The sequence below is a fragment of the Polypterus senegalus genome, chromosome 1 (assembly GCF_016835505.1).
Source record: "Polypterus senegalus isolate Bchr_013 chromosome 1, ASM1683550v1, whole genome shotgun sequence".
Classification (NCBI taxonomy): Eukaryota; Metazoa; Chordata; class Cladistia; order Polypteriformes; family Polypteridae; genus Polypterus; species Polypterus senegalus.
In genome coordinates, this window is record NC_053154.1 from 49,831,950 (window position 1) to 49,857,312 (window position 25,363).

General features: G+C 36.7%; 1 protein-coding gene across 3 annotated transcripts in view; it reads right to left on the reverse strand.

Moving 5' to 3' along the window:
- The window catches only part of shank2b (SH3 and multiple ankyrin repeat domains 2b), a 1,055,424-nt gene that overhangs the window by 649,541 nt on the left and 380,520 nt on the right, over positions 1–25,363 (reverse strand). For all 3 annotated transcript variants that reach the window (XM_039749058.1, XM_039749068.1, XM_039749076.1), the window contains exon 11: positions 8,970–9,047. In XM_039749058.1, the coding sequence (XP_039604992.1) occupies positions 8,970–9,047 (78 nt within the window). The remainder of the gene's footprint in view (positions 1–8,969; positions 9,048–25,363) is intronic.

Below are 25,363 nucleotides of genomic sequence, written 5' to 3' on the forward strand. Positions count from 1 at the left end.
AGTTGGTGGCCATCCAGCGTCCAGGGGGAGATATTACACCATCCAGTGCTGCTCCCCCTGAATACCCATCAAAGGGGCGTCCCGCCACAATATCCAAGTATAGCTGTGCACAACTATCCACAGTTTTAGCAGTACAGAATAAATACAAGAAAGACAATATGTTACACCCTGCTAAAGATACTATCAAGTATAAGCATGTATTTATTTTCTTTATTTTCTTAATTTCAAACTATTGGGTTGCAATTGAGCACTAAAAAGTGTCTAAATTAATTCTGTTTTCAATATTAGCCCACATATTCACAATCTGTAGTTAATACGAACTAACCTGGAAAATCAAAAATGAATTTTACAAACAAGTTAAAAGGGAGACATTTAAATGAACTACTTTTCCACATCAGTGCTTCTTAGTTAAGGGGTTTTAATCCACACAGTAATACCGTAAGAACTATGGAGATGCATTAGAACAAAGGAGTATAAGAAATATAACAAAAAAGACAAGATCATTTAGTCAGTTAAATTCGTTTGTCTAACTAATAGCTACACTGTCCCAATATCTCATCCAGCAAGACTATAATATATTGTCATCAACTCTGTCGTTGTACAATATGTGTCATTTATGTGTGGTACTGCAGTCCCAGTGCTTCATTATGCTATTTTTTTTCCACCCGTTACAAAACTTTGTAATTAGTTATAATGGGGCTACTGTGCATTGAAAATCTTTATTTTTCATTATTTATCCAAAAGAAAAAATATCTATTTGTTTCCACTTAAATATTGGAGGTTTAATTAAATAACATCTTTTGATTTCACTGTTTAGTTTCAGTAAAGTTCTCCCTTACCACTGTGGATTACTCCAATGTCTTGCCAACCATATCCTCCACTGTGGGGACTGATGTTACATAAAGACAAAGGATTCTAGTGACCTTAACAAACTACAAGGTACCAGTTCCTAAAAGAATTTAAGAACTTCTTGTGTTGCAACATTCTCAATCTGCAGGCAAGACGCAACAGAACCAATTAAACAGACTGATGCATACAAATAAAGTGCATAATGCTCAAATTCTATAAAGATATAATAAGAATACATCTTATGTACTGGGTTCAATTCTGGTCATCAGCAAAAAGACACAGCATCACTAAGAAAAGGACAGGTCATACTAAACTACTACTAAAACTAAATCACTTCCAATTTGAATTCTAAATAAAAGTGAATCGTAGCACGTATGAGAACATGAGGGCAACCATTAAGAAGGATATCAGAGAGGCTAAAAGACAGTTGGAGAGGAATATAGCAGATAAGGCGAAAGAAGACCCCAAGAGATTCTTTCAGTATTTTAGTAGTAAAAGAACAGTTAAGGAGGAGGTCAAGTTCATCAGGAATAGTGAAGGGGAATTAAAAGACACAGACAATGAAATAGCAGATGCCCTAAACTTACATTTTTCTGAGGTGTTTACAAGTGAGCAAGTGGATAACCTCCCAGAGGTAAACGCAACTACTAAGGAGGTACTGAGGGATTTGGAAATTGTAGAGGGAGAAGTGCTGCTCAGATTAAATAAGATGAAATCAAACAAATCACCAGGCCCAGATAATATTTATCCTCGTGTTCTTAAGGAGGCTAGTGAGTACATATATAAACCCTTGACACATATTTTTAGGAAGTCACTGAGCACTGGAGAGATTCCGAAGGACTGGAGAATGGCAAATATCATCCCAGTATATAAAAAGGGTGACAGGGCAGATCCAAGCAACTATAGGCCAGTAAGCTTAACAAGCATCACAGGAAAATTAATGGAAGGAATTATTAAGGATAAGATTGAGCAACACATAGCAAGGACAGGAGTTATTCTGAACAGTCAGCATGGGTTCAGAAGAGGGAGGTCATGTTTTACTAACATGTTGGAATTCTATGAGGTTGCAACAAAAGCATACAATCAAAGTGGAGCTTATGATATTATTTATCTGGACTTTCAGAAAGCATTTGATAAGGTGCCACATGAGAGGTTGGGCATCAAGTTAAAAGAAGTGGGAGTTCAGGGTGATGTTTTTAGATGGGTGCAGAATTGGCTCAGACACAGGAAGCAGAGGGTGATGGTGCGAGGAACCTCATCAGAACTGGCCGATGTTAAGAGTGGGTTCCACAGGGGTCAGTGCTAGGCCGCTGCTATTTTTAATATATATAAATGATTTAGATAGGAATATAAGTAACAAGCTGGTTAAGTTTGCAGATGATACCAAGATAGGTGGATTAGCAGATAATTTGGAATCCGTTATATCATTACAGAAGGACTTGGATAGCATACAGGCTTGGGCAGATTTGTGGCAGATGAAATTTAATGTCAGTAAATGTAAAGTATTACACATAGGAAGTAAAAATATTAGGTTTGAATACACAATGGGCGGTCGGAAAATCGAGAGTACACCTTATGAGAAGGATTTAGGAGTCATAGTGGACTCTAAGCTATCAACTTCCTGACAGTGTTCAGAAGCCATTAAGAAGGCTAACAGAATGTTAGATTATATAGCACGATCTGTGGAGTACAAGTCCAAGGAGGTTATGCTCAACCTTTATAATGCACTGGTGAGGCCTCATCTTGAGTACTGTGTGCAGTTTTGGTCTCCAGGCTACAAAAGGACATAGCAGCACTAGAAAAGGTCCAGAGAAGAGCGACTAGGCTGATTCCAGGACTACAGGGGTTGAATTATGAGGAAAGATTAAAAGAGCTGAGCCTTTACAGTTTAAGCAAAAGAAGATTAAGAGGTGACATGATTGAAGTGTTTAAAATTATGAAGGGAATTAGTACAGTGGATTGAGACTTGTATTTTAAAATGAGTTCATCAAGAACACAGGGACACAGTTGGAAACTTGTTAAGGGTCAATTTTGCACAAACATTAGGAAGTTTTTCTTTACACAAAGAACGATATACACTTGGAATAAGCTACCAAGTAGTGTGGTAGACAGTAAGACGTTAGGGACTTTCAAAACTCTCGAGTTCATACAACTCAAAGACTTGATGTTTTCTTGGAGGAAACAAGTGGATAGGACTGGCGAGCTTTGTTGGGCTGAATGGCCTGTTCTCGTCTAGAGTGTTCTAATGTTCTAAAAGGTAAAATAATTGCATGGTTATAATGTCTTTTGAAAGCCACCATGCATTTAGTGTCTCATAAACAATGCTAGCTGGTATCTCACTCAAGGGCCATCCTAACATATGGGCACAATATGCACTGGCCAGGGGCCCCAGAAGCATAGAGACTCACAATGTTTCTAATGCTTATGTATGCTTCTGTTTTGTTATCAAAATAGGGGCCCCAGTGCACTACTTTGCCCGGGGGCCTATGATGCTGTTAAGATGGCCCTGTGTCACTCCCTATTGGCAACTGCAACTTTTTTTGTTGTTGTTGTTGTTAATGTACTCTTTGCTGCTCGTCACTATGTAATTAGGTGTGCAATGAAAAGATTGCAGTTTTGACTGTTTCCTGAGAACAGTAAAGAAATATTTCACTATTTCAAACATCCATACAGTAAGTAACTGTCTTTTACGGCACAAGGGCAGTGACAACAGATGCATTTCTAGAAGTTGTTTATAAAAATATTTGTGAAAATGTATAGCAAACACCAAATAGGTATACCATATATACTCACGGATAAGTTCTCCTGCGGATAAGTCGGGACTTAAAATAAACGTCATTGAAGTACCGGAAGAAATTGGTAACTGTGCTGCTGCAACAAAATTCGATGCATTTAATAAACTGATGCAAGACTGGAAGAGGCAAGAAGATGTAAAAAAAAAAAAAAAAATGGGTGTCGCATTTTTGAAAGGGTGTATAAGTCTGGGTCTGATTTTATGATCATTTTTTTGTGTTTCAAGACCCGACTTACACATGAGTATGTACGGTACTTCAATTCAAAAACAGTCCCTACTGGATTGTAAAAATCTCTGCATGTAATACTTGGACAACCTGTTTATAACAGTAGCTAACTAAATAAGCCTGATGGATTTAATGTTTTTTTCTTATTTGAAACGGGTCAAAGGACAATATATAAAACTAATAAATTTGCATATATTTCCAATTCCTCAATGATTGATCAAATTCTAATTTGTATTTCACAAAAAAGTGAAATAGTGTAGCATAATATCTAAAGCTGCTTTTTTAAAAGTACAGAATGAGATCGAAACCTGTTCATGTGGAGTTTCTATGCTTTCCTCACCTCTATTCCAACAATATGCATGTTAAGTTGATTGGTGACTAAAGACTGACCCTCTACGAATTATGATTATGAGTTCTTTGTCAATGCGCTCTCTGACAGACCAGGACCTAAATCAAGATTGTTCCCTGCCTGGTACTCAGTGTTGCTGGAATAAGATCTGGTTCCCCTAAAACAAACCAAAAAACTGAATAGGCAAATTCAGAAAAATAGGTGGGATGAATGGGTCTTGGCAAATGATGAAAAAAATAAATTAAGGCTCATCTATTGAAATTATTCATTATTCTGCTGCCATTATAAGAATGTACTACAAACCTTTGCTTTTCACTGGACACTTTGCTGTCCTGTCAAAACAGGACACGACGTTTTAGAAAAAAGGACACGTTTTACTGTGGGCATGCTCAGACTTTACTCTCCATTTGATTCTGTTAGAAAAACTTACTGTCTTTAATACAAATACACCAGAAAACTGACGATTTTTTTTGCCATGTTCCCCTGAATGATATAACTAACTCTCTTTTTGAAGAAAGCCATTGGTCACTTCATTATGAGTAAAAATGCTTTAAAATACTGTAAAAAAGAAAACATTTCAATTGGCTTGCTGATAATCTACCCTGATGTAAAATACCACTATAAACAAACTAATATGAAATCATACAAACAAATGAATAGAAAATGGCCACAGGCAAAGTGTTGTGCACACACTGTAGCCAATTCAACCATATAATGATTTGCACATGCTAGCCAGTTTATATTATCACAGTAGGTGCTATAAAAAGCTACAAATTTACAGCAGCTGCATGCACAGAAACCTATTTTAGATCCATCTTTCAATCCCTTAAATTTAATGTCAGAGGTCTTTAGACCAACTGTAATAATACACTGCTTACATTAACACACTCAGAAACACAGAATTCTCCAAAAGTATTGCCTTTTTATACACACTAGTGCATATTCAATTTTAATGCATATAATGACACCAGCTTAAAAGGATACAACTCAGTCTTTTCAAACCAATCTTGCATGCATGCCTCAAACAAATATGGAAGGTAGTCAGCCTTATAAGAGTCATTGGATTCAGTGTTTGAAAGGGTACAATGTAGTAATTCTGTAGTCCTACTGTGAGTCTTCAAATCTTATATCCAGGAAAATTAAGACGTGTATGAGGGCATGTTGGGAAGGAACAGCCTGCTTCACCTAAAGCAATGAATTGTTACTGGAATTCTGTAGTAGTTATGGATTGTCCAATATGAATAACTTGTTTAAACACAACACAGTTGGAAGAGTATTTGGTACCCGAGTACCTTGGGTCAAAAGTTAGTGTTTGACTTTGTAGTTGTACCATCTGATCTGAGGCTGAATATTATGAATGCATGGGTAAAGATAGTTGCTGAGCTGTGAAATGATCACTACTTGCACTGGCTCAGATTAATTGAGCAGCCCCTAAACACATCTGGAAAAAACCCACATGTGCTATCAAGCCACTGCAGATGGTCCAGAATGCAGTGGCCATCTTGTATTTAACCAGACATGATGGGAACATTTCACTCCTCTCTTCAGGTCTCTACATAGGCTCTCTGTAGCAGCACACATTAAGTTCAAATTACTGATGTTTGCCTACAGAGCAGTCAATGGCTCAGCATCTGAGTGAGGTCCTATACTTCTTCTCGCCCACTCAGGTCTGCCAGTGAACAGCGTCTGGTGATGCCGCCTCTGCGTGGTATCAAGTTTCAATCCAAATTCTTTTACTGTGTAGCTCCTAGTTGGTGGAACAAGCTGCCCACCTCCATCCGTACTGCTGACTCCATCATTGTATTCCAGAAGCAACTGAAAACCCATCTGTTCTGTGAATATCTGTCTAATTATTTAGAAAAAACTTTGCTCTGTGATATTTTATATCAGATGTTAGATTAACTTTAATTGCTTTATTGACTGTAACATATGATTGTAAATGTATTAGGCATAACATCTTTTCGCTTATGGCAATCAACTTTTGTTACCTGTCCTACTACACTTGCTGAAAAAACAGGCCCGAGCCCAACATTACTCAATTATGAATACCTCTTTTGAAAGTCACTTTGGATAACAGAGTCTAAGAAGCAAATAACTGTAAATATAAATGTAGTATGTGCTGGGAAAAATCACTAGATGCCTTGTTTTTGTATAAATTCAGCTCCCTGAAGAGCTTCTCCTTGGAAAAGAGAGATAAAGTTTTGACCCTTGTTCCAGGCAGCTCTCTGCAAGGGTGAGCAAACATTGATCTCAATTTGGCATATCATGATAAGGTAGCAGGAGCAATTTTAAAGAACTCTTATACCACTCAGGTGAATAAAAAATGCCATGTTGGCATGGCAGTAGGAGTGGATGGTTCAATAAGAACTATTGAAAGCACTGTATATGTTGGGGCTATTTCTGTTAACATACCTCTTTAATACTGACTAGAGTCAGGAACAGTGCCACAAGACAGGCAGATTGTAAACGTGATCCATATTTTTAACAAGGCAGATCAAGAGGATGTATCTTAATTACCAAGGGATCACACTACTCGGTGTGCCTAGGAAACTCTTTCCAATATTTGAACCTGAAATACACTGACAGCAATGTAGTTTACAACTTGGCTATGGAACAGTGGATCATTCTTTTCCTTTGCACAAACACTCCCTATATGTGACTCATGGAAAAGGAAAATTCTTATGACCATGCATACTGTAGTATCATCTGGAATGTGATTCAAGAGTATGGGGGTCTCAGGTCACTGCTAGGTGCCTTTCAATCCCTGTATCTCCATACTGGGCATTTAGTTTAGTTTATTAATTATGGATGTTCTACTCTGGGTGTGTCTTATCTCATATCTTCTGTTCATGTTTGTTACTGACCAGACATTAATAACGTGCAGAAAATTCTTTTAAATATTTAGTTGTGAACGTAATGGTTGCAACATCTATTGTTTGATGATGATGATATCCTCTTAGTCACTGCAACTCCGGTGTGTGCTGAAATGGTTCATACCTAGTGCAGATGGAATAAGAATCACCACCTCCAGCCCTTAAAACATGGTCATCTCCTGGAAAAGAAAGGCTTGTTTTGCTCTAAAGAAAGGGAACCTGCTACAAGTGGATGAGTTTCAGTACCTCTCACTTTTCTTCATAAGCAAGGATTACGGTGTTCATCAGATTGGCCAATGAGTTGGTTTAGCAGCAGTAGTCCTACAGACTATGTACTAGACCATCGTAGTCCTTTAACCAAGCTTTGAATTTACTGCGCAGACTCCATCACCATAATCATAAGCCTTAAACAAGCTTATTCAGATCATATGTACAGACAGCCAAAATGAAGTTCTTGTGCAAAGCTGTTGGGTTCACTCTTCGTGTCAAGGCCCAATTGAGGAAGAGGACGAACATATCTTAACTGCCTTAGGAGCTTATGGAAAATCTGGTGGAGATGAAACAAGTTTCTAGGGACAGGGTGGTTTGATCTATCCACTTTGTGTTGCCATAGCAACCTCTATCAGGATAAGTATAGTGAAAATTCTGTGAAATATTACACTTGGGTTGTAGGTTGATTTTTTGAGTTCCCAATAGTTTAATCTATAATGATTTACAATACTGTACCTTTTACCATTTCTCTCCTCCGACTGCTCTATAGTTCTACAGTAAATGTATTTGATTAATTAATCATTGCATTAAATGAGAATTCCTTTATCAGCTAGCATCTCTACTATCTGCGCAGCACCCTCAGAACACCTGTTGCCAGCCACTGTACACAAAAATAAAATGAATTGATATTCAGCACATGCAGTTGACAAGTTGTTTGATTCATTCCTTATTACCTACAAATCTTTCCATATTCAATTGCAAATGTACAATTTTAACTCACAAGTCAGCTTCAAATTAAAGCCATCTGCTGCAAAAATTATTTATTAGTGACTTCATTTAAACAAAAGAGGAAGCCATGCACAACAGATCGACAAAAATTCATACTTTGAATGATTTCATAGCTAAGACAGAGGAAGCAAAACCTTAATCTTTTTCTGACATGGTATAATTAAGAGTGCATGGAAATTTGCAGAAAGACTGAGAACAATGTGTGCGCCATTAATAAATGTCTTGGTATTCTGTGAAAAATGGAATCATAGCATTTCTGTAAGAAAATATACAACTAAGGTTTGCCAACAGACATGTGCCATTCAGAAGAGATTGTTGAAAAATGGACAGTTCAAAAGGCATAGCAAATTTTTTTAAAACTCTTTTTTAGCTTTCCATTGTTACTGTGCCAACTTCTATATAAAAGCAACAGTCACTGTTGATTCTTAATCTGTATGACATTCAAAAATGGACAATAAGTCACTAAGGCTTTTCTGCAAATCTCAGCTTCAGATGCATTTTAAATTTAACAAGGTTATTCCAGCAGGTCTTTCCTAAGCAAATGTTAAAGAAAACAGTTTCTTTTTATCAGGCTTGATTCTCTTTATCACACATGGCTACAAAAGAATTTACCCCCAATGAATAATTTATTTTTAGTTCATTGCTACTATTGCAAATCTATCAGTCTTGTCATGAAGAAAACATTTCTCACACTAAGCTAGTTTTATTATTTTTCATGAAGTACAAATTAAGAAGAAAGGATTTCACAATCTATTTCTGCTAAAAAGATATGCAAATTGCTGTTATCTCAGCATTTAAATAACCAAGAGTTTGAAACCTGCAATTTCAGCATGCTTGTCTAGCTTCCTGTAAGCAGGCAAAGAAAAGTAGTTAAAGTACCTGGAATGGGGTTTGGCTGTTGTAATTCTTGATATCCTTGTTTGCTCCTCGGAACAGCAGAACTCTAGCACAGTTATCCTGTTAATAAGCAATAAGATTTGTTAACCTGCTTGTTTCAGCTGTATTCTTTCCCACCCCCACTTCACACTCCCCCGTTACTCTTACCAAAGAAGGGGGGGTAGTTAAATGTCTCAATTTTCATGCAGCTCTGTTTGAAACAACAATTGCCTTGCAAGCAGACAAAAAGGAGGATAATCAAAAAATACATCTAAATGGCAATGGAGTGTAACTCCGTTATGTTAGCTGTGCAAAAACCTAGTTTTGCTCTCAGGAATTCATCAGCCCACCCACGACGCTTCACACACTCATAAGCACATCATGATGTTAAAGCTGTTGTTGTAACTGCTAAAATTATACTCCTTGAAAAGAAAAATCCTTAAAGCTGCTTTAATAATAAATCATTCAGAAGATTTGTTTTATTAAAGAATTAAGCACCCCACTAATCATTTCTATTGTGATCTGTAGCAGGATAATGGATGCATAAGCTATACATAATTCTCAAATCAGCAGCTGTGCACCTGAAATAATAACAGCATGTAAAACAATACCTTTATGAAAACACATTTTATGCAGTTAGTAAAATACATCTTGGTCGTTAAAGAAATAGAAGTTCAGGAATGCATTAAATATAGTGTGTAAATTGTATATAACATATGAAAACCGGATAAAATATAGTGGTAAACAAAACAAAAATCTCCTCTTTAAAACATGATCTTTGGTAGAAGGAAAGGAGCGGAATGGAAATAAAAGTGTATTATAACATAAACTAAGCCATTGTAAGGTGGCAAGATATTGAGGGAATCAAAATCTCAACATGACTACATCTGACAATGTTTATGAAATTAGTAACGATGGCACATAAATGCAAGACAACAACTTAACAAGATTAAGCAGTAGACAGGAGGTTTTCATGACCCATCCCATGCCCACTTCATTTTTCTCTTCAATAATCAGTCTCAGCATTGAAATCCAGGATGGACACTCATTACTTTAGCATGGCAGATGTTGCTAAGGCAGTTAACACTGAATAAAAAGATAAAGGTTAGTTCCAAACCAACAAAATAAAAGGATGTTTACAAACAGCATATTTTTGGCACAAACCTCATCAGGTGTGCGTAAAGTGGAGTAAGAAAGTAACATACAATAAATAGATAAGAGAAGGAAGAAAAAATAGACAAAAATGGAGAAATACATATAAAGTCAGAATTAGTTTGACATGCAGTCCTTATGAAACATGAAGGGAGGATGTGCGCCAAGGGAATTATAAAGTGCGTTTAAGAATTTACATCTTGCCTGAAGAAGGGGCCTAAGTTGCCTCGAAAGCTTGCATATTGTAATCTTTTTAGTTAGCCAATAAAAGGTGTCATTTTGCTTGGCTTTTCTCTGCTTTCATAATGGCTAACACGGTACAACACCCTAGGACTACATTGTATGAAAGCACAAAGAATTGTAACACTATGGACAATAAGTATGAATAGTGGGAAAACAAAGTTGAAGATGAGCCTGACTTCTCCGAGATACTAGCAGAAAAGATCAATTTGCCATGTTGCAGTACAAATCACTTTCTATGGAAAATATAATAAATAAACCTGCTGGACAAGAAACTCATTCTATGGTATTAAAATATCCTGAAAGTCTGGATACTTTAGTATTACTGGTGGCATATTGAGGCAATAGCTTCTATTTTAGGTGTTTGGCAATACGAAATCATAGGTGAGTAGACCTAAATATAAAGCTGTCAAATAACTAGAGAGTATGGTCAGGGTCTTTTATATAAGATCTTCCCATGCACACCCTCATCAGAATGCAAAGTTTATTACTTGTATAAGTCAAGTTTTTTTGTAATGTGTACATGCTCTAATACAATGAAATTCATACTTTTGTGTCTCCCCAGATAGCTGAAAAAACACAATAAAAAATAAATAATTTCAAAGTATAATTTTACAATATGCATTATATACAATATGCATTTGCAAGTAATTATATATTTATACACATTGTTGATTATGCTGCAATATTTGAATTCTAATGATTGACTGTCCAGCAACCTTCTGGTGTGAGAACCAATGATCTCTCACCATTTACCAGGGGGAGACCAGAGATGGTGAAGTATGGCTGAGCTCTTTATGAAGACTATTTGCTTTTGAGAAACAATAAGTGTTGTGGACCACTGAGTCAGCAGTTCAACCCCCTCTCTGTAAGCTGCCTCATCATTGTTTGGCAATCAGGCCTATTGCAGTAACAAATGTAACTACAGAGTCAGAGTTGTCTGGCCACATGGTCCCAGATGACCAAGGAGTACAGGAGATTAATACTCTTTGCAGAAAATACTTTGTGGAATGTCTAATTAACATAAGGAAAGAAAGCACATGCTCACAAAAAACACTAAATTGAAAATACTCTAGTTAAGCAAAAAGTACAGATTGTGTGCTTTAACTAGTATAAAATATACATATATGTACATCAAAAGTATACAGGCTCAATCATTTTGATGTAATTCAAAAACCTTTACACTGATGAGCAAAAGAAATATTCAGAGAAAATTATATCAACAGTATTTCATTAATTGAAAGCAATTTTCTGTATTACCAGAAAAGGTAATGTCATTAGAGTTCTGTCATGCAGCTCTTTAACAAAATGCCAATTTAAAAGACTGCGGATATCTACATCCTACAGTCAAAGGGGCATCAAATATATACATAAATAAAAGCTGCTGATCCCCATCTGAGGTGATGCCTGTATTTTATTTATTTATTTTTTTACAGCTTTAAACCCACTCCAACGATGTGGTTCAGTGCGCTGGAACCAGAATCCAGCGATTCGCAGCCCCTGACCTTTTGCAAAGTCAAGGAACATGGAGCCACTTTCACCATGGGTCTGGGGACCGAGACAATCCTCATAGCCAGCCCTGTCAGTGCCAGTGGCTGCATTAAAGTCGCCCATGACCAGAGGAGTGTCACCTCATGGGCACCCATCAACCACCGAGCGAAGCTGCAAATAAAATGTCTCCCTCGCCGAGACGTCACTCACCGCGGTCGGAGTATACACTGAGACAACAGACAAGGCACCCAGGGAGTGCTGTCCCATAATACACTCGTTGAAAGGAGTGACATTGAAAGAAGCCAATCTGTAACAGATACTCCCCGAGTATGACAACCATCAGACCGACCAGACGAATAAAAGGTGTATCCACCTACAGAGATCTGGCCAGTCCCCGGTCTGCGCACCTCTGAGAATGCCGCCACTGAAATGCGGAGTTTACACAGCTCCTCCGACAGCAGAGGAAGATAATCATCTTGCTGGAGAGACAAGACATTCCATGCACCCACCTGTATGGGCCGACTCAAATTGGGACCCAAGTGCTGCTATGCAGCAGGTGATGCCTCTGTAACACACCAATTCCGATCCCCAACAGACCTGACCCTATTGGCTCTCCAATGGTTTTTGACTCTTCCAAGGATGGGGCTCCTGAGGGCTTTTCCCCATCTCCTTCATGATGTAAGCAGCCTTCCTAATCCTGCCACCAACCCCCAAGATTTCCCTGCAAGTTGGAGGACCGCTTGCAGGGCCAGATGCAGTTTAACGTCATACCCAGGACAAAGTCAATGGAGGCTCTGATCGGGGCACTCGAGAGACTGAATGAGGAGTCTGAGTGTCTGGGCTTGCGAGTGTCCTGGATAAAAACCAAGATCCAGGCCTTTAATGACCTCCTGGGCACAGCCATCAGCAGTGTGTCTGTTTGCGGAGAGAGTGTTGACCTTGTTGAGAGGTTTACTTACCTTGGCAGTGACATTCATGTCTCTGGTGACTCTTCCTGTGAAGTCAGTAGATGGATTGGGAGAGCATGGGGGGTCATGAGGTTGCTGGAAAGGGGTGTGTGGCGCTCCCGATATCTATGCAAATGGATAAAGGTCCAAGTCTTTAGAGTCCTGGTACTTCGTTTTTTGCTATATGGTTGCGAGACATAGACACTATCTAGTGACCTGAGACAAAGACTGGACTCCTTTGGTACTTTGTCTCTCCGGAAAATCCTTGGGTACTGTTGGTTTGACTTTGTGTCGAATGAGTGGTTGCTTATAGAGTCCCGAATGAGGCATATTACTGCATTGTGAGGGAGAGTCAGTTACGGCACTATGCCATGTGGCGTGTTTCCCTGAGGGTGATCCGGCTCATAAGATCCTCATTGTTGGGGAACCAAGTGGCTGGACCAGGCCAAGGGGTCGCCCACGTAACTCCTGGCTGCGGCAGATGGAGGGTCATTTCCGGAGGGTAGGACTGGACCGTGTGTCTGCCTGGGGGGGTTGCCAACCGGGATCCCGAGTTGTTTCGCCATGTAGTGGGTGCGGCAATGCACTGTACCAGTGAATGCTCCCCAACTTGACTTGACTTGACTTTAAACCCATTCCACACAGCAGTCATTAAACTATACTTTATGTAACAATTTACAGACATTATAGGACTCTTTATCCCTCATTATTATCCTGTTTTAAGTGTGATAAAGTTAACCACTGAAGAGTTGTTAGCACAAATACCAACATATTGTATAGTTAACAACCACAGAGAAAAACCGACAAGACACACTTTTATGGGCATTTAGATACATGCACTTCCATGCTCAACCCATATAGACAGTTTAGGTACTTAACATGGTTTCTGAAAGAAATGCCATGAAAGTATGCAAAATTTCTCATTTCTCTAGTCAAAAAACAATGGGTTTGATATATAACCACTATAATGAATATTTGAACAAACATATATCAAAAGAATAATCTATAATAATTATGCATAAACCTTTAGCTGTTTCAACAAATATGCTTGATCATCACTTCAAAATGAATAACTTGCATTTACTAGAAAGCAACTCTAGCCAGAGCTATTTGATACTAAGTGCATGATGGGAAAATACACAAACAGTAAACAATATGATAATCAAGCAATCAATGAGTCAATATGGCACATGAAACTGATATGCAGCATGACATGAAACACATTTTAGGTCAGGAACTAAACCTACTACACAAAAGTGCTGGTGGATTTTGAAAATACTCCACTATTGTGGAATGTTTCATGGCTCGTGTAGGAGGCTGCTAGAAGGCATTAGCTGAACAAAGCATATTGTAGCTGGAGTACCTAAAAAAAGAGGCTCATGGGGATTTACAAGAAAGAGGCAGCTGAAGAAGTGCTTCTAGTCTAAGAGCAGAGCCAGTCCAAGGGACACTTATTATTGGGGTTTTGTATTATAGTACATTGAAGCTAGATTGGTATTTTAAGCAGTGTAGTTTGCAAAAGGAATAGAAATATTATATATACAAAAGGACAGGCAGGGTAGCCATTGATTGCATACAAAGAGTGGACCTGTTTAGATCACTATGTACCAGCATCAGATGTTGGCATTATACTGTATATTCATGAGTGATTTCAGATTCAGGAAACAACCTGGAAAGAGGTATAACTTAGGCTTAAAGTTTTAATAAATTAAGTATATTATGTAATGACAGGCAGTTAAAAATGATCTAAACTCAGAAATGTACACAAAATATGAGTTTGATCTTTAAACTGAAATTTGGATGACATTAAAACAACCACTCTGATGTATACAACTTCAGCTTTTGTAAACTCTATCCTCAAGAGGGGTTGCACATAAGACTAAAACTCTGTAACATATTGGGATTTCTTGATTCTGGCTCATATTGAGGCCTGCTTGCTGGAAGTGATAAAAACTGTGCAGACGCGCTTTATGAATTGCTGTGGTAATTGCTGAAGACCAGATGTCTTAGCAGATGCTGCAAAAAGCACCAGCAACTCTTTGAACATGCTTTACTAAGCAGTAGTCAGAAGAGCTATGAGGAAACATCTTTTTCCCTAACACATCACATGTGTCATTTGGCATTACATAACTCAGCCTAAAAACCTAGTTTTGAATAGCATGAAAAGTGCTCTTCACAAATGTGTAATTATGCATGTTTTCACTGTGTTCTTGCTTGACAGGTAGCTCTCCAAATCTACAACTTGAATTAAAAACATAAAAGTTATTAGAATAAATCTTTGGTAAATCCCAGTCTAACATGTAAATAAAACAGATATACCTTATACCAGAGTAATATAACCTAAAGATTTTTGGAATGGACCCGGGTTCGCTTCCCGGGTCTTCCCGTGTGGAGTTTGCTTTTTTTCCCCGTGTCAGCGTTGGTTTCCTCCGGGTACTCCAGTTTCCTCCGCCAGTACAAAGACATGCAGGTTAGGTGCATTGGTGATTCGAAATTGTCCCTAGTGTGTGTGTGTGCATGCCTTGTGGTGGGCTGGTGCCCTGCCTGGGATTTGTTTCCTGCCTTGCGCCTTGTGTTGGCTGGAATTGGCTCCAGCACACCACCGTGACCCTGTGTTAGGATATAGCGGGTTGGATAATGGATGGATGGATGGATTTTTGGAATGTTTAGAAAGCTAAAGCATGACATGTACTGAACAAACAAATTCCAACTAGTGACCTGGCCAGAAATCTAAACCCATGTCCCATGGCTTGCATGGCAGTATTACGAACCATTATAATCAACATGCAGTTATGTTTAAAAAAAAAAAAGTCAATCAGTTGCTGGAAAACTGATGCTGAATTTTACAAATTGTGTTTATTTAAACAAACCAAAAGAGGCACAACATAACTATATATTAACAAGTGTTTTTTTATCTTTATGTGATTTTAAGAGTTTTAAGAGTTAAAAATTATATAATGTAAGAAACCTTGGTGCCTAACCCTATTTAACTTCTAATATATCTTTCAGTAATGCTTCAAATGCATAATCAAAATCAATGCACATATTATTTTTATAAATGTACTCAATTTGTATGATGGCACACTAACTCTAAAATACAGAAAAGCCCTACTTCCATGTAGCTACTGTAGCTAAATGTGATTACAAAATTTACTACTGTATTACAAATATTTTTTAAGGGTAAATATAACCTGCAGGCAAGTTTGATCAGAGTCCTTGAATTTTTATATTACTGTATATGATGCTTTAACATAGTTTAAAGGAATTCTGTACCCAAAAACTATATTTTATTTAAATGTTGCTCATCCCATGTGCTATGTAGTGGTGGCTGTGGAAAATGTTTATTCTCATGTTTTTATGCAGAACAAGAGAAAATAATTTATCATACAATGGAACGAACGGTCACCAATGCTGGACAACAGCAAACAACATCAAAAAACATAAAAAAGAAAAAAAATCCTCATTACTCATGTCACATAATCCATATGCTCCTTATCCAGTTGAATGCTGAAAACATGCAAAAACTATGCCTTTAATGCTGAAATATTAACTTTTTCATTCGAAAAAAAGCCAGCATAGTTTATAAACTGTACAATACATACCTACAATTGTGTGTTTTTGAACTGAAGACAGGGCTTTTGACCAGTGAATGAGCAGAAGAGGTGAGACCTCAATTCAGACGCTCACTTGCATATGTGTGTGCGATTCTTCCTCATTCACAAGATTGTTTTCCAGTGGTTCATTTGAAATTTTTTTTAATAAAAATACATGTTTCTGATGTTGTGAGGAAATGAATGGATAACTTTGCATGTGGATTATGCCTCACAAGGAACATGAAATTTTTTTTAATACTTTTTGCTGTTGTTCTGCACTGGTCACCTACCGGGACCACTGAATAGTACATTCTCTTACCTCCTTTCTGAATGAACACATGAAACAAAAAAGGTAATAAACTTTAAAATTAAAATAAAATTTTAAGCTTACATTCTAAATATCTCTAAAAGTTATTGTTAGTGATTTAGCATACTTGAAAAGGGCATTGGTTAATATTAATAAAACAACATGCTCAACAGCACATTTGCTAATAGTGGAGAGCACAGACCAGCAACTCACCATGCATTGTGTAGGTTATGATCTTATAATCTAGTCCACACAGCCATGTTAAGATTCTTTAACACTATAGAAGGTAATGCTTAATTATACCTCTCCATAAAAACAGTTTCATAGTCTTCTGGTGATATTCATGAAAAACAAACATTTTGTCTAAGATCCCTTCATCCACTTAAAATAAAGGACAGCCTTCCACCATGCTTTGCTCCATCTCAGAACATTCCCTCAGTATGTCTTTACAAACTGACTATAAAGAAACCGTAGCTGATGAGTTCCATGAAATCACAATAAACAATACAGAGAGCAAATCACACTTTCAGATTCCCTAATGTAGATGGGATATCAATGGAGGTATATACATAACAATGCACAGCATTCTCTTTAGTAATGCAGGTTTCAACATGACAAAGATATGTCACACTAATTATTAGTGTGCTTTAAAAAATAAACACAGAAACATGCCAAAACAAATTATGGGATTAAAAGCTACATAATGAAGAATTACATCAGCATTTGTAACAGATGGTAAGAACAGAAAGCTTTTTTTCAGCAGGAGAGCTGCGTCACAAAGCTAGTTTTAGTTTTCAGCTGGTGAAAGAGAGTTCTCCTTTATTTGAGTGATAGAACTGGTAGCAGAAACCGAGTACAACACCTGCTGCCCATTACATCTCAAGGAGGTCCATCACCCTGAACAATGATTTCTTCCAATGAAAAACAATACAGAAATAAACAAATGAAGAAAGAATAACATGTCAAAAATATAACAGATTAATTAACACATTACTTATTTTTCTGCCAAATTTCAGATATTCATTTTTCTTCCATTTAAATGGAGGGTATGACTTTGCCAACAGAAATATTGGAAAAATATATTAAACAATAGGAACCTAATAGATATAAATACATATAACACAACTACTAAAAATATCATTGGTCAACACTATAAGAAAATGAATTATATATTAATATTTTAACAGACAGACCAGTTTGACATCATCAAGTTCCATTTTGAGCTAGCTAGCATCATACCCAATGCACCTGTAACAGTTCTATTAAAACATGCACATATGTTTCACACTCCACTCTATAAAGCACTTATTAATGATACATGCCATTAATAATATCACATGAAATAGCCTGCTACAAGTAGGAAGCATTATTATTACTGTATATCAGGTAAACATTACAACTATTTACATCATTTTAACTTCCTTAGACTGAATGACTTCACAATTTCTTATCCAAAAAAGGGATACAGTCATTGAATAACATCCCCACAAACATGAGAAACAACAAAATGGGTCAGCATTTTCATTGCACAAAAGATTACTTCACAAGGTGCTGTCATATAGTTACAGTCACTTTTTAGCTACAGGGCTCTCTCTGCCATGATTAAGAATGTGACCATAATCCCACAAGTACAGGTTAAGAGATCATCTCATAGTATATTGTATTAAAGATTAAAAGAAATAAATTGAATCATGTAAAAAAAAATAATAATTTCACTAAGCTTTTAACTTTTTGAAAGGTGAGGGAGACAGTGTCATTGGTGTTTGAGTATAAGGTATGGGTTATATAAAGAATAAGAAAAAACAACAAAAAAGTTGGACTAAAAACATCACTGCATGAACCACACTATGTTCCAACTGTGCAATGATAATGCACAAAAAAAAAGTGGATATTAGCACAAAATAACATAACATTCTCAAGCCTACTTAATCTAATTCAGCATTGGCCACATGGCAGGAACTTTGAGTGTTGACAAGGGGTTTCATGTGCTGGCCAGGCATCCGTTTTGGGGTTGAATCTTGTGTTTTGATTGATGTTGCAGAAAAAGCTCAGGTTCTGCATGGCTCTAATGAAGGCTATGTTTTCTATTAAGCAAATAGTCTGTTAATAAACAGCAATTAGTTTTACTTTCAATGTGAAAAACATTGAATGATGCATTACATTTCTTTTCTTGAGAGGTGTGTTACCATTATCAGATACATATAAAAAACTAAACAATCAGCATCCATTATTTAACACATTTAGCTAAATTCTGGAGTAGAAATGAGAATTACATGAACCCTGACACTGCAGGTTAGTCTGCTAAAAAAAGACTTAATCTATTTGGTAATATTCACTGACTGTTCAAATGGTTTCTTCACAAAAAATTCTAAATTGTTACCACTGCACTTCTTATGCAATGGTCTAATGTGTCAGATTCTGACATCATTACATAAATTTGGGATACAAATGAACCCAAAAAATTCTGCAGGCAAAGACTAAAAAATATATTGCCAGTTTCCTGGGATACAGTATTGCAGTAATTCATTATATTTTTAAAATTCCTGCTTTTTACTAAGCATACAGAGAGGTTGCATGTACAGTGTCGGCACCACCATTACCACTAGAATTACCAGAGCCTATGAAAAAACTTGTAGATCCATCCCACCTTAAATAGTTTCTTAAATCCGTTCGCACATCTCTGCCAGCGTCTTTTGTCTTCTAAATGTGCCGATAAAGACAAGCTGCAAGCAGCCGGCTATTCCATCCCTCCACCGACTTAGAACGTGCACGAACATCTCCCAGCTAATGCCTTGATTGATTATCTGGGAGTGAAGTGGAGTTTTAGAGTGGAAATAATAGATCATTACTTGGAACACACGCATTTCACGTGTGTTCCAATTTCTACAGTAATCTGTGTGAACACATTTTTAAAACAAAAATGTTTTTCATATCTAGTAGTAAATGACAAAATGTAGGCATAAACTATATAATATATGAAGCCTGAAGTGCAAAAGGTGCGCTTTTATTTACAAATATAACTGCAGAAAAAAAAGCCGCTTTAGCATGCCACATTGACACACATTTACTACAACTGCCTAGCTGACGTACTGATATCAACTCCTGACTGGTAATGAAAAGGTCACAAGTTTGATCCCGCACAACTCCGTTTTGAGAAGTGAACTGCTCTTATTCAATGATATAGTAAATAAAACCAGACATCTTACTATAGACAAAAAAACTGTATGGAAAAGCTGAGGTCACCACATTAATGAATTTAGCTATTAGGCAAACTTGTTGTCACTATACAAAATGTCAAATGTCTTTCTCAAATAAGCCAATCAAATATTTCAGATAGTAAGGTTAAAGAAACTGGCTTTCAATTATCCAAATATAAGATGAGAAAACTCATAAAAACTGTAAGGTACCAATTCAAATTTCATAAAGTTATATTTCTCTTGGAAAATCTAAACACCAACAAGAAATAAACATGTACAGAATTCATATTTTGTCATATTCAAGACACGATAAAAAATATACTTTTCACTGACCCTTTATATTACATTAATACGACTCCAATAATGTCACTGTGTTTAGCAGAGCAAAAAAAACAAGATATTAAACAATTTCAATAAAAAGTCTTAAAATATCTAAAAGTATGTTCCATACAGTAAAGAACAATTACCTATTAAGGAATGTAAAAACCTTGATGGATAAGTATGGGGGAAATTGAGGAAAAAGAAGCAATATAATGTTCATAATAAAAATTACATCAGCAGTAACCAGAGGGTTTATGAACACACAACAGCAAAATGCAAAATGACAGCTGAAGAAGAATACTGTGAATAATTCAAAAGAAAACCCTAAGAGGGTCCTTCAGTATTTCAGTCATAATAGAATACTTGAGGAAGTGGTGCAATGTGCTAAAAGGAGAGTGGAGGAGTGTAAGAAGTTTATATGTTTAATATCTCACTGTACTCTGTACAAAAAATATTTTCTGACATGTACAGCTAACACAAGACCAGATTTAGCACACAGGGACTCAAGGCAGGAAACAAACCCTGGGCAGTGTGCCAACCCACTGCAGGGCGTGTGCACACACACACCATTTAGCATCGCCAATGCACCCACACAGACACGGGGAGAACATGCAAACTCCAAGCAGGGAGGACCTGGGAAGTGAACCTGAGTCTCTTAACTGCAAGGTAGCAATGCTACACACTGCGCCACCATGCCACCCCGACCACCTGTGTACGGAAGCATATTAGGGGCACGGAGAACAAAATAAAATACAGACACAGTGAACTAAAAAAAGTGTATGTCTAGAATAAAGTCGACATGCTGACTTTATTCTTGGCATTTACACTTTAATCTCGAAATTTATGTTGAGATTAAAGTCGACATGTTGACTTTATTCTCATAGTTTATTTTGTCATTAAAGTAAAACATCGTAAACGTCATTTTAAAACCAATGTTTAATTTACTAGATTTTCTCAAACCCCATCATAAATAATGTAGTACATTAAATGCTTAGTGTTAAGTGTTCCCTGACCCATGTTATTCGGTACATGCTTCTTAAACTGACTTCCTCTCTTCAACTTTATTCTCGACATACTCTTTTTTTTCTTCACTGTGTCTGTATTTTTTTTCTTCTCCGTGGCCCTAATATGCTTCCTGAGAGAGTAAACATGAATCACACTGTCTTTTATTTCCTATGTATTGTGCCTACGTGACCATACAATAATACGCAAACGATTCCGAAAGTGAAAGAGTATCCCTTATCTACAATGGAGTGTTCTATCAGAAAAAACTATGAAGCTGGTTTTAAAATAAAAGTCATTGAAGTGGCGAAAGAAACTGGTAACTGCACTGCTGCAAAAAAGACTGGAGAAAGCAAGAAGATGTAAAAAAAAGGCGTTTAAGTCAGGATATGATTTTATGATCAATTTTTCAGGTTTCTAGATCTGAATTATAAGGGCAAATTTCACACAAATGTTAGAAAATGTATTTTCACACAAAGAACCACAGACAGGTGGAATGAATTACCAAGAAGTGTGGTAAAAAGTGAGACTTTAGGCACTTTCAAATCTCAGTTTATTTTTAGAATATGGTTAAATAGGAATGGTGAGCCTGTTGGGCTGAATGACCTGTTCTAATTAAAATTTTTCTAATGTTCTGTTTTAATTCTGATACCAGTACAGTCATTCTCATCAGAAAACATGAAGAAGAATAAAAAGTGCTAGTTAAGCAGTTACCAATTTAAATTGACACCTATAGGAGGGAGTCTATCTCAAGTTTGTAAGTTTATTAGGGGAAAAAGCTGCATTATTTCAATATAACAGTTATTGACAGTGGTATTATAGTACATAAAAAACAATAACTAGAAGCCTTCCTACACTATAAAGTGGCAACACTACAGTGGAGAGAAACACCTACACGTCATAGATTTTCTGACTTAAAGCCTTGGTCTCCTGATAAGTGTGCATGTTATTAGGAGAATATTTAATTGTACTCAAATTTTCAACTCAGTGTACAGAGAGGACTAGGGTTGCTAAGTAACTATAAACCTAAAAGTAAATGTTGTTGATGTCATTTAAAGCTCTGTTTCACTGTGGTGCATGACATAACTGAGCATCAGCAAATTTCAACACAAGCTTGACATTTAAAACTAGTATTTTAACACATGCATGATGGATGATTACTTTAAGAGAGAGAGAGAGAAAGTCATATCTGTATTCAACAAAAATAGCAGCATAATAAAATATGCCAACATATGCCTCTCACCACTATTTTGAGTAATTAGTGGAATGCCCTCTCTTAAAAAGTCTTATAAATACATCTTTGTTCATCTATCTATCAATACAACTTCTGGGCCCACCTCTTCAGATATAAGTTTACAATGTACATAGATAAACCAGAAACACAACCAGCAAGTGTGGGACTAACTTTGGAAAGGACACCAGCTCTTCAACATGATCTTATTTCAGAGATTCAAACACTTTTTACATTGTATTTTGAAAACAACACAATGTCCATTTATTTCAATCATATGGCTCACAACTGTTCGGTGCCGGGGGTAACATATTAAAAGTAATGTGCATTACACAGTCACATTACTTTATAAAGTAACAAGTAACTTAATGCAATACTTATTACTTATTATTAAAATACCTGTATTACTTATCATTGGAATCCCTGAAGCCTACAAAAAAACGTGCAATCCCAAGCCACCTTCAATTCCTTTGCAACTCTTCTCTTCACCATCTTTTGTTTTGCAAATATGTCGATCAGCACAAGCAGCAAGCAGCCTGTTATCCCATCTCCCCCACTGAAAGAACTAAGTCCGTCGCAAAATTCTCAGATCTCAAGTTTCTTTATCTGGCAGTGAGGTGCCTGGAGTTGTATAGGATAAACATACTGTAGTTATTTGAAATACATACATTTCAAGGGTGTTCCGTGTCTACAAAGATTTGTGTAAGCATAGGATGAAAGGAAATGTGAGGCAAGAAATGCTGAACACATGCCTCAAGCAGAAACTTTTTCCATGTTATACTAATAATGATGTGATGTGTATAATGTGTGAAGACTTTAGTCCAAATATTAAATTAACATGTGCACTTTTATTAAAGAATGTAACCAAAGAAAAAAAATATTCAATTTACATGTTGCTGCCAATAAGTTAAAAAGCCAAGCTCAAATATCAATTGACAGTAAGCTGATATGTATTCTTGAATGGTGTAGAGGCAAGAACTGCTGCCTTATAACCCAAAGGTTCCAGGTTCAAAGCCAGGCTTCTCTGTGTTTTGAGTAGTGAGCTGCTATTATCATTACTATAATATAATAAAAACATACGTTTGATTTGAGTCTAGTTGTAAATGTTAGCATTGTTTTTTTTATTACTCGTTTTATTCAGTCAGTGACGTTCACGTGGTACAACGAACTTGCCTCACCCTCTCTGAGATGATGGCATTTATCTCCATTCTTTTCACAAGAGCAGCAGTAACCACAGTTGGTGCTATAACTGATGCCTGCTCAGAACTATTTGTTGCACCGGCAATCAAAGATACAATGTCCCATGGCACCATTTGCGATTTGACAACAAAGACACCTGTGCAGAACGTGTGAAAAACGACAGATGTGCTGCGATCTCTGACATCTGGCAACATTTTGTTGAGGACTGTGTTTTGAGTTACAACTCAGGGCAAAGACTTTCCAAGACTGTGTTCATAAAGCTTATGGAGCTGTTTCTGGACAAAGGCAGAACCGTAACAACAGACAGCTTCTTCACAACAATTTCGATGGCTAATAGACTGCTGCACCACGACACAACTCTGCTTCTTACCATAAGTAAAATGGGAATTCCACCTGCAGCTAAAGTCACTTCAGTACACGAACAATAAATCACACTAGTGTTTAGATCTAGCAGTGCCATGCTGACAGTGTATGTGCTTGGGTTTTTAACTCATTGAAAGCAACATGAAAATCAAATATTTTTTTTCCTTTGGTTATATTCTTGAATAAAAGTGCATGTGTTTATTTGATATTTGGACTAAGGTCATCACACATTATAAACTTCACGTCATTATTAGTATAACATGGAAAAAGTTTGTTTTGGCTATGTGTTCAGCAGTTCCTGTCATCCTACACTTACACAGATTGTTATAAACACAGAAAACACATGAAATGAGCTCTGAGAATTTTGCAACGGACTCAGCTCCAGAGGTGGAGGGGATGGGATTGCAGTCTGCTTGCTGCTTGTGCTGATCGACACATTAACAAAACAAAAGACACTGATGGAGAGGTGCAAAGGAATTGAAGAATGATGAGTTTTTTTGTGTAGACTTCAGGAATTTTATTGTTAAAAAAATAAATTTGCATTACTGTGTTATTTCATTTTTTTATCCTAAAAAGAACTTTCCAGAGACAGAGTGAAGTAGTATTGAATTTTATATTTCTTCAGCAATTTCAGAGACAAGGACCTGAATCAACTCTGTTGAAAGTCTTCACATTCAAACTCAGAACTAAACAAAATCCTAAACTGTCTTCAGCAAATTGCTTCCTTTTTGTTTACAGATAAACGCCAGCTCTAAGCAAGGACAAAAAATTTGGCTGATAAGCCAAAGGTTTGCTTAAACACGGATTGAAGTGTGTAGTTACAGTAGCTGCTTTACTTATTATACAATATGGAGAAATCTGTGTACAATTTTGAAAAAATGCTTCAAGGAAATAATTTATAGAGATGTGTTTTTCTAAGGTACTGTAAAATTATCAGTCAATATGTCTTAAAATTGCCTGTCTTAAATATTCCTGCATAGCACTACAATCTTATAAACTTAAACTGCAGCAGATTATGATAGGGTAGAGGTCTTTTAACTGAATATAAAAATATTTAGAGATAGATTTATATGTGTCACAAACCTTAAAATTGTGGGTGAAAAAAGGCAGAATTAAATATACATTTTTTCAAGTGAGAAATGCACATAGGATTTTAACTATTACAGTTTGTCTGTTGAAAGCATAAACTAAGCTGACACCACCTAATTAAATGCATCCACCTACGAGTACAGTGGAAAGGGTTCTGCCCACACACAAATCTAAAAGCATGTATTGTTAAAATCAAATGAAATAGAAATATACTCTAAATGAACTCTGTACTAAATAAAACCAAATTTGAAGTAAAATGAAAGA